At 37.9% G+C, this 16,514-nt stretch overlaps 1 protein-coding gene across 5 annotated transcripts in view; it reads right to left on the bottom strand.

Moving 5' to 3' along the window:
* The window catches only part of LOC143210084 (lachesin), a 292,319-nt gene that overhangs the window by 17,426 nt on the left and 258,379 nt on the right, over positions 1-16,514 (bottom strand). For all 5 annotated transcript variants that reach the window (XR_013009184.1, XM_076426569.1, XM_076426567.1 and 2 more), the window contains one exon: positions 15,578-15,748. Coding sequence is in view for 4 of the 5 variants with exons in the window: in XM_076426569.1 (XP_076282684.1) it covers positions 15,578-15,748 (171 nt within the window). In the remaining variant the exon portion in view is untranslated. The remainder of the gene's footprint in view (positions 1-15,577; positions 15,749-16,514) is intronic.

Here is a 16,514-nt window from a genome sequence, read left to right as displayed (position 1 = left end):
CTACCGAAAAAAGTTTGAATCGTATAGTCCAATATTAAAAAGATTATCGCGTTTTTTAGAGCGTCCGAATATTAATGGGTAAACGGGTGTAGCGGTCGTAGTCGATCGATATTAATATTAATTTAGCGAAGTGATTGATAACCTACTGAATCGATAGAGTCCATTTCCTGACTTAACTGTTCGAAACCGAAGTGCTTTTGCTAACTGGTTATCTAACTATTGAATATCAGATTACTTCAGGTGAGTGATACATGCCGATTTGCCTCTGAATGCGAACTAGCTTCCTGCTTATTAGCACGTGACGTCTGACTAATTGCTTGCGGAGTTTCTTTACGGAAACAGGTGTCAATACTTCGTATTATACAATATTTGCTGGCGAATGATTTTTTGCTTTGAGTAATGTAGCTTTTATTATCTATAATATTTAGTTTAATTATCGAATAAACCACGGTAGAAACTTTGATGGCTGTTTTCATCCCCTAAATATCAATGTCAAGTATTTACCAAAAAACTATGTCCTACATGAACTTTATTAAGATTTCACTGAAATAGTGTTACATTTGCGCGATGTTCCTTGTTAGAGATCTGGGTAAGTATAAAATAAAAAAAACTTTTTAAAAACCACGCTTATATTAAAATGCACTAAAAAGGAGAAAATAACTTTTTTAGCCATTGGTGACTATAAATAAAAGCGTGGAGTGTTCAACTATATTGACGTAATCTTCGTGGGAGCTCCACGCTTTTATTTACTCTAGCCACTACTCTGTCTATGTCACTACTAGTCACTACACTAGTCACAACTAGTCACTAGTGTCTAAAAAACTTATTTTAGTTAAAGGAAAAATGGAAACTGTGCATTTTTTAAGCATATTTTCAAAAACACTTCCAAATGATATTAACGCGATTTATCAAAAAAAATTTGTTGCTCCCCGTGTGATGTTCCAAAGTTGCACAACATTTTTGTTAACCGTCAATGTTGTCTTCACCTCGCTTTAATTTTGTAAAAAACCAACATAGCAACAATTTGAAACAGAGCATCTGAAACTAAAGGTTTCAGGCTTTCAAACCATTGTTTAACGGTATCGATACGGCAATTTTTGACGGAGTTATGATCACGTAAAGTGGAACCAATTTTTCGGGTTCGCACAAGTGATCCCTTAATTCTTTTGAGGAGTGTATATTTTTTTATCTTCTACTTTTTAGTCTTTTTTAAATGGAACGCAAGGTATAGTAATACTGGTATGAAATAGTAAGATATATAGAAACGCAAGATATGGAAATACGCGAGATAGAATGAGGGGATGACTCCGAGAGACGACGTCTTTCGATGGAGTCCGAAATTGTTCGAAATGGAACTGAATGAACGGAACATCACACTGACCGAGTTCCTACGGTGCGAAATGGGTCAGTGGAGTGGGGATGAGTCGGAGTGGGAACGCGTAGTGGAGTAGGGAGCTCTGGCGCGCGGAGTGGGGATCGCTAAACGCGATGACGTACTACCGAGCGTCGCGCAACGAGGTGTGACGGTTAATATTAAAATTTTTTTTCTCCTGAACGCACAGTTTTTTTAAAATTTGTTTTTTAATATTGCATTATCATCCAGTTCTGACCTATGTTTAAAGTTTCAAATCTCTAGCTCATCGGGATGTGGTTTAAAATTCAATTACAAGAATTGACGCATACAAGAACAACGACAACTCTGCAAGCTGATATCTGTGGTTCTCAGGAAGAACCCCACATGTCACATACACTGCCGCTCAAAAGTATGTGGACACTTCCTTAATTCTTATAACTACCTGAAGAAAGTTATGTCTTTGGTAAATTTGATTATCTTGTATGTATTTCAGTTCGTACAGTATTGGAGAATATATTTTAATAATGATTTCTTAAATATCTCACCGATAATGATAAAAAATAATCATATTTTCTTTTCGTCTAAATATCCACCGCGTGCTTCCTTTTTATTCTTTTTTTATTTTTTATTTTATGCTTTTTTTCATTACTTCACTTTCAATAAGGTTCCACTCAGATTCTAAGATGTGCCACAAATGTTTTTCAGATTTGGGACATCGTTTTCGGACTTGTCCATCTACACGATCCCATAGTTTTTCTTTTATTTATTTAAGAAAATTGAATAACTAAATCGTTTATTTTGGTACCATTAGAATACATTACATACATATTCATAATAGACTTTAGCAATAAATATTATTTGATAATAATAATACATTATATATCACAAATTTCACGAACACGGTAAGTGGTGTCCACATACTTTTGAGCGGCAGTGTACTTTCACTTTCGAGATATTGCCGTTTAAAGTTTGGATCACTAATACTTTGACATAGGACATCGGTTAAATTGCATTATTGTTTAAGCCTTTCAAATATTTATTTTCATGACTTTTTTCTGGTAAATACATAAGTCCTATACTATGAAGCTCAATTAATCCATGAACTGAAATTTTTTGAAATTGTTACATGCGGCGTTTTTCCTGGCAACCAGAGATATAAGCGTGGTAAAAAGGAAGAAAAAATGCGTTTCTATTCGACAGGGTGGTTAGGCGAGGAATCAGGTGATAACAGATATGATTTCTTTTCGGATGCATGATTCTTTGGTATCGGTGACCACATGGTTGTGCAGCCCGAGGGCCCGAGGCCTTGAGCAGTTTCACGCTCGACGTCACACTGTATAGGACCGGGCTGTATATCGACGGAAAAGAGGAAGCAAGAATTCCTCTCTTTGACGAGGAATTCCTATAGTGAATTCAATTTATACATGCATCGACGTGTACACTACTCACACTACACCACCGCGCTGCATCGCGCAACAGCTTACAAGGGATGTTTCTGATCCCCTGGTTCCATAAAAATACTTCAGTTTTCGCAAACCCTGCGAACTGGTCATATTAGAAACTTTTCTTTTTTATCATTTCACCTTTATATTCCCGGACTTGTTGTCGCGATCGCGCGATTAACGCATCGGCCAGAAATTTCATTTGATTAACAAATATGGAAGAAACTTTCGTTCGCGAATGGCAGGCGAAAAATTCTGCTCGCTGCGCTGTTATCTTGTTTCCATGAGAATCCAATTTTTCTGAATTCGACCGGGTTCACGCATTTCAGTTATTGAAGTTTGCTGGCCAATACTTTTAGACAATTCGAATGTTTAATCGTGAAAATGAAAGATAACAGCGTTTCGATTACGAAATTGTCGTGTGTCGCGAAATTACATTTGTGGAATGTACATTATATTGTTTATGAACAGACTGCAACGAGATATAAAATATTGAAAAATGTCGTAATGGTAATATCAATTTATCATAATTAAAGGAGTCAAGCTCCTTCTTCCAATTGCTACAGACAATTTTTATTTTCCATATACCATAGATCTACGGGTATGAATATTTCTGATGAATTTATGTAACAACTGCACATTCAACAGCGATGTTATGCAAAGAATACTAAATTTCATAAGGATGTCTTGTTATGGTGAAATGTGTATTACGAACAGGGACCATAACGGTTATAACCAAAAAAAAAAGAAGTCATAGAATAACAAGTATTTCATTAGGCCAGTCAACGAAAAATTGCAGAGGAAAATGGAAGGTCCACAATTTTTAACTTTGGGTCTTTATTTGGACTAGTTAGGAGGTAAACATACTAAAAGTACCCACTTCTAAGAGGTGAGCGGGGTGCAGGGGGCACGTAGAAGGTCCCCTTTTTCGGTTTTCCGCTTGTATCTCGGAAACTATGCGTCCTAGCGATAAGACCATTCTATACAAAATTAAAGCTGATAAAATGTGCCATAAGTTCGATTTTATTCAGCTTTTCGCTATCTTGCATAGTTTCCGAGATATCTGCGCTCAAAGTTCAGTAATTGTGAATTTTTGCACAATTCTTCAGCACAATTAGTGAACTTTGAGCGCAGATATCTCGAAAACTATGCGAGATAGCGAAAAACTGAATAAAATCGAACTTATGGCACATTTTGTCAGCTTTAATTTTGTATAGAATGGTCTTATCGCTAGGACGCGTGCCCTCCTGTACCCCGCTCACCTCCTAGGAGTAGAGACTTTTAGTATGTTTACCTCGTAACTAGTCCAAACAAAGTCCCAAAGTTAAAAATTGTGTTCCTTCCATTTCCCTCTACATCCCCCTTATGAGCACTCATTGACTACATTTCTTTATTTTTGTATCTTGTCATTTAAAGGGAATGGGCTATGCAATTTTTCAAAGTTTGCAGTGCTATGAATATCTACAGTCCAATAGCGGGCTGATACCGTTAAAATGCGCGTTCAGCGTGATTTAATTGTACAGATTCTATTTGAAATCCTGATTGTGAACGCGGAATGATTACATCGAATGGAAAAGAAGAAGCGAACTTGTTTGCTCTTATATTTTTGTAATTTCGGTGAATTACGCCGCGGATGTAGTAATTCGAGAGAACAATATCGACAGAGCACGCCGGGAGGAACGAAACCTCCCATTTCGCCTTTTCCAATTTCTGGAGTGTCAATTTTGCAACACATGGCCCTTGCGTTATCACGATGGAAGATTACACTTCCTCTCGTTTTTTCCCTCCTTCCCTCTCTTCGTTCTTTTTTTTTTGCTAAGGCATCGGGCAATTTCTCCGAATGGCTTGATCAAATTGTTCAGTTATTCGATATATACACCAGAAAAATGATTTCATCGGAAAATATATATTAAACGTAATAGAAGATTCTCTATTGCATTGAGATTTATTCTTTATTCGTAATCAGGGATCAAAAATAACAGTTATTCTAAAATTTTCTACGATAAAAATCATTAATAAAAACTAGGTTATTATTGAAATTTAAGATAATGTACACAAAATATAAAGAAAAAAATTCGAACAACAAAATGATTAAAAAATATCGATTTTTATCCTATTTGGTTACAAATAACAGTTATTGGTGTCCAAAAAATTGCTCAAAGCAGTTATCGATGAGAGAAGTTCATTTCGATCGCTCATAACAGTTATCGATGAGAGAAATTTATTTCGATCGCTCATAACAGTTATCGATAATCGAATTTCTTTTACTTGTTCATAATAATTATTGATGAGAAACTCCATTTCGGTTGCTTATTTAATTATCGAGTTGTCTACTCTATTTCGGATGGAACAAGCCTGTGAAATTCTTTGAGAAGGTTTCATTCAACAAGAGGAATCCACAGACCATAAGAATAACACAAAATCTGTTTTTTTGTCGCATTAAATTTTGATTGTAGCAATTAACTATACGAATAAAAAATTTATGAATTAATTGATTGTCTACCATTTAAAGTTATACTATTTAATAATAAGTATTACAAATTTTCTTCATCAATAACTGTTATGAGCGATCGAAGTGAATTTCTCTCGTCGATAACTGTTGTGAACGATCGAAATAAATTTCTCTCATCGACAACTATTATGAGCGACCGAAATAAACTTCTCCCATTGATAACTGTTATGAGCGAACGAAATAAATTTCTCTCATTGACAACTGTTATAAGCGCGATCGAAATGAATTTCTCTCAGCGATAACATTTACCAACAAGTGAAAAAATTTCCGATTACTTATAATCCTTATTTGTAGCCAATACGATTTTAGTCAATCTGAAGGAAAATGATTTGTCCGTTCAAGTTTACCGAAATATTTGGATAACGCACAAGTGGGAAAAGAGAAGGAGAGGAGATGGTAGAGAAGCGAAAAAATTTCATCGGTTCACGTTTCGGGTGCGGGCGGAGAGCCCACTCGCGGCGCGGCGTGTATCCATAAAAACGTAATCAGCAGTAACGAGCAATTTGTAGGGCGGATTCGATTTATTGCGTATACAGTTCCGTGATCGGTGCCCGGTTTCCGGGGCAGATGTTGCGGAAGAGTACGAGGGCGAAAGAACTGCGCGGAAGGGAAAAGAAATGGCAGAAGGTGGTGAACGCTCGTCAAACGACGACCAAGCGAAACGGGGGTTGTCGGCTGCTAAGGGTGGGTACGACGAACGGTCGGGGAGGGGGTTGGTTGAAAGAGGGAGGAGGGGCGAAACGTGCGGCAGCTCGTCGAAATAGCAGTTTAGCACTGATAGCACTTGGCGGACTTTTATCGATCATGTCTGGCAACAGATGGCTCACCCAATTCCCGACGGCGCGTTTTGTCTGGCTGGCCTGATAAACGATAACTAATACGGAACAGAAGAAGCGGCAAGACCAGCCGGCAGCTACAGAAAAGGGAAGAAAGATGTAGCCCGCCTCGGCAGGATGGCCCGATGGCTGGGATATTGTTTCGCCGACTTTTAGACCTTGACGTGACATGCCAGCATCTCGCCACACCGCAGCGCCGCCCTGTTCCGTCCCACGTACGTACGTGTTACACCGACGTCCCTCTTTTCTCATTTAACCAGGGACCAACAACCCCCACGACCGTCTACAGTCCACTGTCTATACGGGGTGCGTTCGAGATTTGCGACCCTGTCTACTGCGTGCGTTAGAATATCGCAGCGGCCGAACCAAACGTGTACAAAGGTCTGTCCGGAAAGTAATGCGACCACATTTTTGTTGTTTAAATCTATTGAGCATATGAGTACAAACCTTTAAAATTCTTCAAAGTAGGACCCTTGCGCGTCGATACATTTTTTCCAGCGCGATTTCCATACTTTGTATGCTCCCTGGAAGGCGTTATCTGGAGCCTCTCGTAGTACCCTCGTCGCAGCCTCGTCGAGCACTTCCAACCAAAACTTTTTCGTAGATTACGGGGAAAAAAGTAAACGGTACTTCTTAGTTGGATCACAACACTTCCTCAACCCCCGCGTACAGTCCTGACTTGTCTCCCGCCCACTTCTTCTTGTTTCCAAAAATTAAAAATGTGCTAAAAGGATGCCATATTGAAAGCGTGGAACGCGTCAAAGAGGCTGTGACGAGGGTACTACGAGAGGTTCCAAAAAACGCCTTCCAGAGAGCATACGAAGCATGGAAATTGCGCTGGAAAAAATGTGTCGACGCCCAAGGATCCTACTTTGAAGAAATTTAAAGGTTTGTACCCATATGTTTAATAGATATTTTTTGTAAATGTGGTTGCATTACTTTCTGGACAGACCCTGTATGTATTTTGTTTTTAAGCCTCGAGTGCACGGGCGTATTCGTTTTTCACTACAAATTAATCCTGTTGTAGATAAAATTCACCCTTTCACGCATCAAATTCTGCTCATCTCAACAACGAAGCGTCAAAAAATGTTATTCGTTTTTTTCACTTATATTCAGATCGAACCGATTTTGAATCGATAACTCGTAAATGACCATTTATAGGAAATTTGAAGTTCATACTGTTTTATTAGTTTGAACAGATTCAAAGTTGAAACAAGTTCAGAGCGCAAACTGTTCCAAAGTTCGATCTTTACTCACGCGATCACAGTACTATATACTTCAATAAAGTTGAGAAATCCCGAAAATTTCATGTGTCATTGTCGGTAGAATAATAATTTCGACGAATATCGTAGAAAGATATATTTTCGGTTTATTTACGTATCGTCGACATATAAACGAAATCTGTTTATAACCTAGTTAAAACATATAATTCGATAATTTAGCGGATAAAACTCCACGTTTATGTGATTGTTAACGCGCGAGTGCTTGGAATATGCATTAAACGGCGAAAGCAGCGATGCCGATGACGTTAATGGGATTCATGATGAACATTCGAACAGTCCGCACCGTGAAAGTTCTATAAAATGTGTCGCAAGCTCAGCAGAAATCATTGATTATATGCCGGAGCAAAAACTGTCAGAGAGATAGCATTAAAAATAACGATAAAATACGTAATGCCTTTCAAACTTTATCTGAATTGATTAAACCTTCACAGTTACTGCATATCCACCTATAAAAATATTGGATCAATACGATTGAATAAAAACAATTTAATCATATTGTTTCGTCGGAAGGTCTTGATTGCCACAGCATGTCTACAAAATGCGTGTTCACATTCGCTAATAATTTAATAAACAGTGGTCGCTAATGACCTCAATGTTAATGCGACCTTTATAAATAAACAATATATAAAAAAATTTAATAAACACCAAATACTTTCAAGGGGGTGAGTTTCTTAATCGTGATTGATTGATTAATGTGTACGATTAAAAAGAGAAGAAATCATCGAAAAATCTACAATTGATTCAATCGATTGATGAAGTTAATAGTCAATCGTTGATTAAAAAAAGAAATCATCGAACAAAAACATAAAAACACTTAAACACAGTTTGTATTATACAGTAATGTCTCTATCGACGCAAAAAGGCAGTACACGCAGGATGCAAAAGAAATATCCCTTCCACTGTAGTAATCTAATCTCGGCTCGGGTATATCGGGTGTGAACCACTGACTAATACGACGCGAGGAGTCGCAGTCGTCGGCACAGTTCAAAGGCCCGTGCGTCTTCGCAATGTAACACAAATATTTAATCTTTTTTATTATTACTTATTTTTTTATGAAACTTTCATCAATATATTCGTGGCAATTTTCTTATTAAAAAAAGACCAAACACGACATAATTTTAACTGTATTTAGCGGTTTAATTGACGATGAACGTTTCGGGCGCAAGGAGGGACAGCGTATCGGAAATAAAGAGACTCTTTACACGTGCTGTCCTTCTCTACGTTCGGCTCGGCTTTAGAAGCTCAAAAAAATAGCTATAGTCCAGTCAACGAAAAGTTGTAGAGAAAAATGGAAGGAACACAATTTTTAACTTTGGGTCTTTTGTTTGGACTAGTTAGGAGGTAAACATACTAAAAGTCCCCAATCCTAGGATATCTCGGAAACTATGTGTCGTAGCGATAAGACCATTTTTTTCAAAATTAAAGCTGACAAAATGTGCCATAGGATTGACTTCATTAAGTTTTTCGCTATCTCGCATAGTTTCCGAGATATCCGCGCTCAAAGTTCTGCTCTATCGCGTGGTATAGTTCGATTTTCCGCTAGACCCTTATTTTTTGAGATAAATTGAAAAATATCCTCAAAAATTGGTGCAAAAGTGGCGTCTCTCCGTCTTTAAACAAGTTTAAACAATCATAATGTATTGATATTGGATATCACTGTATTCGGGAAAGTCTACAGAATCTTTTGCTGTAAAGAACAATTCAATATCTTTTATAATAACATCACAATATTTGTTTAAAGTTGAAAAATATGTTTTTGTTTTCAAAGCCATGTTTCTGATAAACTGTGCGTATAGGAGAAAAATTAAGGACAGATTCGGAATCAGCGCAAAAAACTCTATAAGAAGCACCCAATAGTATATTGAAAACAAATTTGGCGTTGGACAGTGTTATTATAACATATTTACTTTACAGACGCGATTCAAATAAATCTTGAAAAGGATCGAAACGTTGATTTTGCTTGATAATTAGCAAAATTGCTTCATAATTAGTAGTAAACAATCGAACCGTTGCGCCGGAAGCATTTAACATTTATTAACAGCAAATACGATCGATAGAAGAAACATATTTACTTATAGAGAGTTCGAATTCCATCAATGAAGGTTCGAACCTGTTTGCGAGGTACTTGATCCCATCCCTACTCATCGAACACCTTGTCAAATACTTTTAAACAAATGGGGGCAGTATATTTGTACTATTCAATAGCTGGAAATTCTGTATGGTTGAAAATTTCATAGAAATCAGCTTTTGCAACGCTATACCTTTTGCCCAGGAAGAGGGTTAAATCCGTCGCGTCGCGTCGGTCCGGGTCACAGTTCGACCGGGACACCCGTTGGATTTCTGGGCGCTCTTTTCTCTTCTCAGCGTTCCCTTCACGCTTCGTTTATGCCATCGGTTTAAGGGTTAATCCCCCGGGCTTATCTGATCGCGTGACTTCGACGAGAAGTTCGAGCACGCCGCGCGCCGGGACAACCTACCCCTCGCACACAACCCCCCGGGGCCGCTAATACACGCGGTGGGTCTGTTAGTTTACACGGCTTACGCGATAAAATTTCCGTCATTAAGCGCACGGCCCGACCCGACCCGGCCCCGCTTCGCGCGCTGATAATGGACTGCGCGTTACGGTGATTTCCTCGTAAATACTTAAGCTCGATTTGCTCCACTTGTTACGTCTTCCCCGGGATCTATCGGCACTTAATGCCCCGCGTGCCATCCCAACAACCCCCGATCCCTTTTTCCTCCCTTCTCCAATCACTTCTTAACGCCACTTTCCTTTTATCGATTGATTAAGGAACCTTGCTGCCCGCTCGATTCTTTCAATTATGAATGGAGGTGGCCGTGGCCACATTGTCCAGCAAATTCTTACTCAGTCTTTTTATCAGAATTTTTGTATTGGGTATGGGAATATGTGTTTCCGCCCTTTTGACAGATGTCGTTGTACTTAAGTGTGTGTCTAAGTTTCGAAACGCAGTTAGTGGCGATTGTTTGGAGCGTGAACAGCAGTCAATTTTTCGCGTGAAAAATGTCGACTTTCGTTCCAAGCAAGCAGCATTTGCGGGAAGTCATGTTGCATTATTTTGTTTTGAAGAAAGGTGTTATATATTTACTTTACTATATTTATTATATATGTACGGGGACAATGCTCCATCAAATACAACTTGTAAAGAATGGTTTGGACGGTTTAAAAACCATGATTTCGACGTAAGGGACAAACATTGCGATGGTGTGTCAAAAAATTCGAAGATACAGATTTGCCAGGTATTACTTGATGGAAATCCACGTCAAACATTTAAAGAACTGTCAATTGAATTAAACGTCGCGTCGATCTACTGTTAGAAAACGTTTACATGTTATGGGTATGGTTAGAACGCTTCTTTTCAACAAAGAAGTACGGAAAATTATTCCTATATAATTTTCTTAAGATGAACATCACTTCCGAACGGCTGTACATGTAGTCTCAGATTTTCATATTATTTAATTTTATTTCTTCGGGCGTGCGTCATACTGAAAATCGCTAAAAATCTGATTTCAACGACCGGAGTTTTAACAAATTATAAGAACATAAGGAAACCGGAAGTGAGAGTAGCTTATCCCGACACATATATAGACCTACAGCCTGCCGTTTATTTAAAACTCTCGCGCGCGAGAGGATCCAGTTCGAGAACTCGTAAGTACGATTACCTTAAAGCCACTATTTCGCTTCATAATTTTGTCCCCGAGGATTTGCATTATGGAAGTTTGTAATATAAAACAAGGGCGCGACGAACGCGAGGCCGCAATAAATTCGATCATTTTAAAGTTGTACTCGCGCGCGCTACGCGGCGTGTGTATTTACGTTTTTCTCGGGGAATTCTGCCTCGCAGAAATTTATACCGTTTAAACGAGACGAATAAACATTATTGTGCGCAGCGGCCCGTGGATATTCCAAAGAGATCGCGGACCTGCTCGTATTTGTTTTTACTTGAGGTTCCCTTTGGCCGACATAAAAGTAAGCGGTTAATTAATTTCCGGCGGTACCTACGTCGTTACTCGAACCATGAAAGTGAAAATTTTCAATAATTATTCACGTTAATCTATAATACTTAATTTTCTCTCTCTCTCTCTCTCTCTCTCTCTCTCGATATTTCCTTGTGTACATACTGCGAATGTGCGCGCGTAGAAATGTAAATTATCTCTGTTTGTTCGAGAACAGTAAAAATTTCTGCGAGTCGCGATGCTCTGAATCATATTAAATTCTTTGAATGGAATGCATCGCGCTTTGTGCAATGTACAGGGTGTAACAAAATTTAGTGTCATGGTTGTGGCAGATGGTTGTACACCTTCGGATCGGTGGAGATTTGTCAAAAGAAATTGCCGCAAAATTGACTTTGACCTTGAAATTCAAGGTTTATGTTTGTATCGCATTCTACTCACCATGGGGACATGTCAAAGGAACCATAGGTCGCAACTCAACCGTTCTCTCATAAAAGAATGTTAAATGTTTTAACATCGTCTTCCGTTCCTCGAATTAACAACCATCATGATTTATGACTGTTAACAATCGTCCTTGAACAGCGGCATCGATTTGGCCACCATTATTTTGTAAACGGAACGGATGTAAACAAATAGAGGACAGTAAAGCCGCGTAAATCCAAAAGAGTATGAACACGAGCAAGTGCAGTTATATATATACATACTCCTCTTTTCTCCAATGAATACGAGGTCGGCCTGCCCTCCGATGTCCAGGAGTAATAACAAATTCAAAATCTTGAAAACGTTGGTCCAATCTTTGAAAATCCCTTCTGTCTGGCACATTCCTAGGATTTCCTTGTCCGCTATTAATTAAATATTCACGATATATATTGCGAGCTAAGGTGTAATTTCCAAATGCTTCATCAATAGCATGAAGCATCTGACGCACGTTATAATTTCTTCTTCTACTTTGCATAACTGACGTCTAACACTCGCTACACGAAAGATCAGAAAAGACTGTGATTATTGGCAGTGGTCATCTGAAAGTTGTGACGTTTACTGTCCTCTATTTGTTTACATCTGTTCCGTTTACAAAATAATGGTGGCCATATCGAAGCCGCTGTTCAAGGACGATTGTTAACAGCCATAAACCATGATGGTTCTCAACTCAAGGAACGAAAAACGACGTTAATACAATTAACATTCTTTTATAAAGAGAACGGTTGAGTTGTGCGATCTATGGTTCCTTCGACAAGTTTGGTCCCCATGGTGAGTAGAATGTGATACAAGCATAAAAAATTTGACCTTGAATCTCAAGGTCAATGTCAATTTTGCGGCAATTTCTTTTAACAAATCTCCACCGATCCGAAGGTGTAAAACCATCTGCCAAAACCATGACACTAAATTTTGTTACACCCTGTACAGCTGTATAGATTCTCGCTGTGCATCTTGTATTATGTTTCTTTATTAGGGTTAATATTCCGATGAATACCTCGCATAGTGCAGTCGTAACGCAGGGATCCATTGTCTTTTAAATACAGAGCTTCGTTAATATTTTAAGAACCAATTACAGATTTAATATGTCTTTTAAAATTCAACGTATGAACTTCACATTATTAATTCCTTAATTACTAGTTAGTAATTCAAAACGAGAATTATTTGATCATTGTGAACGTGTACGAACGCGTCCGAATACTCGAGAGGCTCGTGTATTTTCTTTTCCATGAATTAAAGTTAATTAAAAATGGATGCGTGTTAATCTCGCCGGTCTGTTTATGATATGTTACGAGGAGAGTACGTGTTTGCTTTTTAAATTACACCAGGGATAATAAAGGTGTATTTATACGTCCGCAAACAAAAATGTTTTAATCACGGTAATGGCTTTGCTTACGCGAAATAATTTAACACTAGTGATTTGAAAATTCCTCTTCGAGAGAAAGTAATATGTTTCCTACAATAATTCTGAACTATATTGGATTTCGACATACAATATTGCATTTACGAATGTAAATTCTTTAAAATTATATTTCTGCTCTCCATTATTATTTTAATACGCCATTATATGCTACGGTTGCACGAATGTTTAATTGTATTTCATCATATTATATGAGAGAGTATTTTGTACAGTACGATTTATGTTTGTAATGCCAGGGAATGGATTACATATTATTTTTATCGAGCAATAGTTGTTTATCGATTCGAAAATTAAATTATTTTCGCAAGGATTTACGATTTTTGTATCCAATAAGAATTTATTCTCTGAAAATAATGGGCTATATATTGTATATACGTGAAAGATCTCTGTTCAGCAGCCAAACGAACGCGGCTGTTTCGCTTTCGTGAGTTATACGGACACAAATTTGAATTTGCACGGAAAATTAAACTAGACCAGACGATAATCATCAGCATTGCAAAAATAAGCTGCTTGGGCAATTGCAGCCCGATACACCGGCTATTACGCTCAAATTAATAATCAATGCTAATTGCCATTGTCATTAGGTGAACGACCATTATATGTATGTTGGGAATAACTATGTCGTTCGATCTACTTTATCGCGTGCGTGCAGTATGTTGTGCATTTTCCAGGACCATGTAATTCATCTGCAGGCTAACTTCTACATTTGTCGAAAATTGTTCGTGTCTTTCCTACTAGATTATTATTATACACGTATTGGTACTAGTAAAAACCAAAAATTATTTAAATAAAAATGAATTTTTAAAAAATACCACGTTTTTAAAACGGTCTAAAAAGTATAAAATAATTTTTCCTAGCCCCACACACAGATTCCTAACCCCGTACAGATTGTCCTGAAAATTTGTGATTGTGAATTTTTAATAGCGATGAAAATACTTGTAAGATTTAAAACCAAAACAGATAATTGATGCATGAACTGTTCACCTAAATCACTAACAGTTTTATTCAACTGCAAATCATATGAACTGTCGTGCGAGTTTTCTCAACAGCAGCTACTCTCTACACTCCTTACTATGTATTATCTTGCGCCCCACGTTTTTCATTTTAAATTTTACAAGTATTTTCATAGCTATTACAAATTCGCAATCACAAATTTTCAGGACTATCTTGTACGGGCTTAGGAATCTGTATGTGGGGCTAGGAAAAATTATTTTATACTTTTTAATCCGTTTTAAAAACGTGGTATTTTTTAAGAATTTATTTTTATTTAAATAATTATCTTTTGCTCTTTAGTCTTGTGTGTGTGAAATTTTTCAATTGATTTTAAGGACGTTATGGAGGTATATAAAAACGCAACAAAATTTTTGAAAATTTGACAAGATATAATTCTTACTAAATTAATGCAATTACCAAAGTTTGGATTCGATTCATAGTCCAGTCAACGAAAAGTTGTAGAAGGAAATGGAAGGAACACAATTTTTAACTTTGGGTCTTTGTTCGGACTAGTTAGGAGGTAAACATACTAAGTCTCCAATCCTAGGATATCTCGGAAACTATGCGTCCTAGCGATAAGACCATTCTTTTCAAAATTAAAGCTGACAAAATGTGCCATAAGATTGACTTCTAATTGTGCTGAAGAGTTAGTGGTAAACGCCGTGGTAAAATGTCAAAGATAAAGGTTCAACGGATGATTTCGGTGTAACTGTTCTTTCGCTTGGTAAACAAACATTATAGTATAATAATACGTAGCAACTTTATAAACACCGCACGGAGCTTGAACGCACACTGAACTCCTTCGGTGCGAAGCGAGTCAGTCGAGTGGGAACGCGTAGTGGAGTAGGGAGCGCTGTCGCGCGGAGTGGGGATCTCTGAACGCGATCACGTAAGTACTACCGAGCGTCGCGCGGGGAGGTGTCACGCTTAAATTTAATAGTTTATATCTCCTAAACGGATAGGTTTTTTAAAAATTTGTTTTTTAATATTGCATTGTCATCCAGTTCTGAGCTATGTTTAAAATTTCAAGTCTCTAGCTCATCGGGAAGTTGGTTTAAAATCATTTGCAACATTTGTACCGAACAGACAGACAAGATAGCGGGCTAATAAAAACGTTTCAAAAATGTATGGAATTTTGGGTGACCAAATGCTTTTATTTTTCGTGCCGAAGAAAGGGCCCGTCGATAACGATGCGAAGTACACCGATGAAACATAGAATCGTTGAGGCTTCCCGCGAAATTTTACGAGGTACTTCGAAGCTTTATCAACCCATTACCACGGACAAACTCACCGTAAAGTCGAATGTTGCCCTCGGCACCGCCGATCGAGTTCTTCGAGTTGCATTTGTAACCACCGAGATCGTGCTTCTGCAGATTCATAATCACCAGTCGCATCTGGACGCTGTACACCGACGTCTTTGTCTCGGACATCTGGTATTTGTTGTTACTAATTATCATCTCGCCTGCAACAAACATTGTGAAAACATTTTCGTTAGTGAAGGAACTTGCGACAAGGACTTCAAACGAAATGAAAGTCTACTTTTTTTAATCATCATCCATTCGAATAAATTTATCAGGTACCTACAGATATGTGCACGTAACTCTCAAATGGACTTTATGTGTTTCGATTGGATCGAAGATAATCGTATCCGAGCATTTCCCCGATGATTCTTACGGTTTTGATTACCGAGCGCAATTCGATCATATAGGTAATTGAAAACCTGATAAAATACATTGCGCGAACGTCAATATTGCTGTGCGACTGTTCCACAAATCTGCAATTTAAAATATTAAAGGGAACAGCGAGCGAGGCTTTTTAATTCAAAATAGAACATAGAAATGACGCGCTTGTACCGTTTTGTAATAAAAGCGTAAAACGCGTGCGTTACGCAAGCTCGCATGCTTTTTAGTATATTGCTTCGCTCATGCCAACCTTCGCTTTGTGTTATTATTTCCTTAGTTCGCGTCCAATGTCCGAAACAATTCGTTCCATTTTTAACAACGTTTCGTAATACCTCCATTCCGTATTCGAAATAATAATAAACAATTCAAATGAATTTCGAGCAAAGTACATGGACTACTCGGCATGTTTAACGAGTAAAGCATTAACCTAAAACATCAGTCAATGCCTATACAAAAAGCACGGTTCCACAGGATTGAAGTGCCCATTTCCATTTCCCGAAATATTTCAGATTGTTCTGCACGCAATTCTCGCGAAACGCGTCATCG

This window comes from Lasioglossum baleicum, chromosome 6 (assembly GCF_051020765.1).
Source record: "Lasioglossum baleicum chromosome 6, iyLasBale1, whole genome shotgun sequence".
In the NCBI taxonomy this organism is placed as follows: domain Eukaryota; kingdom Metazoa; phylum Arthropoda; class Insecta; order Hymenoptera; family Halictidae; genus Lasioglossum; species Lasioglossum baleicum.
The sequence above is the reverse complement of the archived record's forward strand: the minus strand, read 5'-3'. Positions and strand labels throughout refer to the sequence as shown.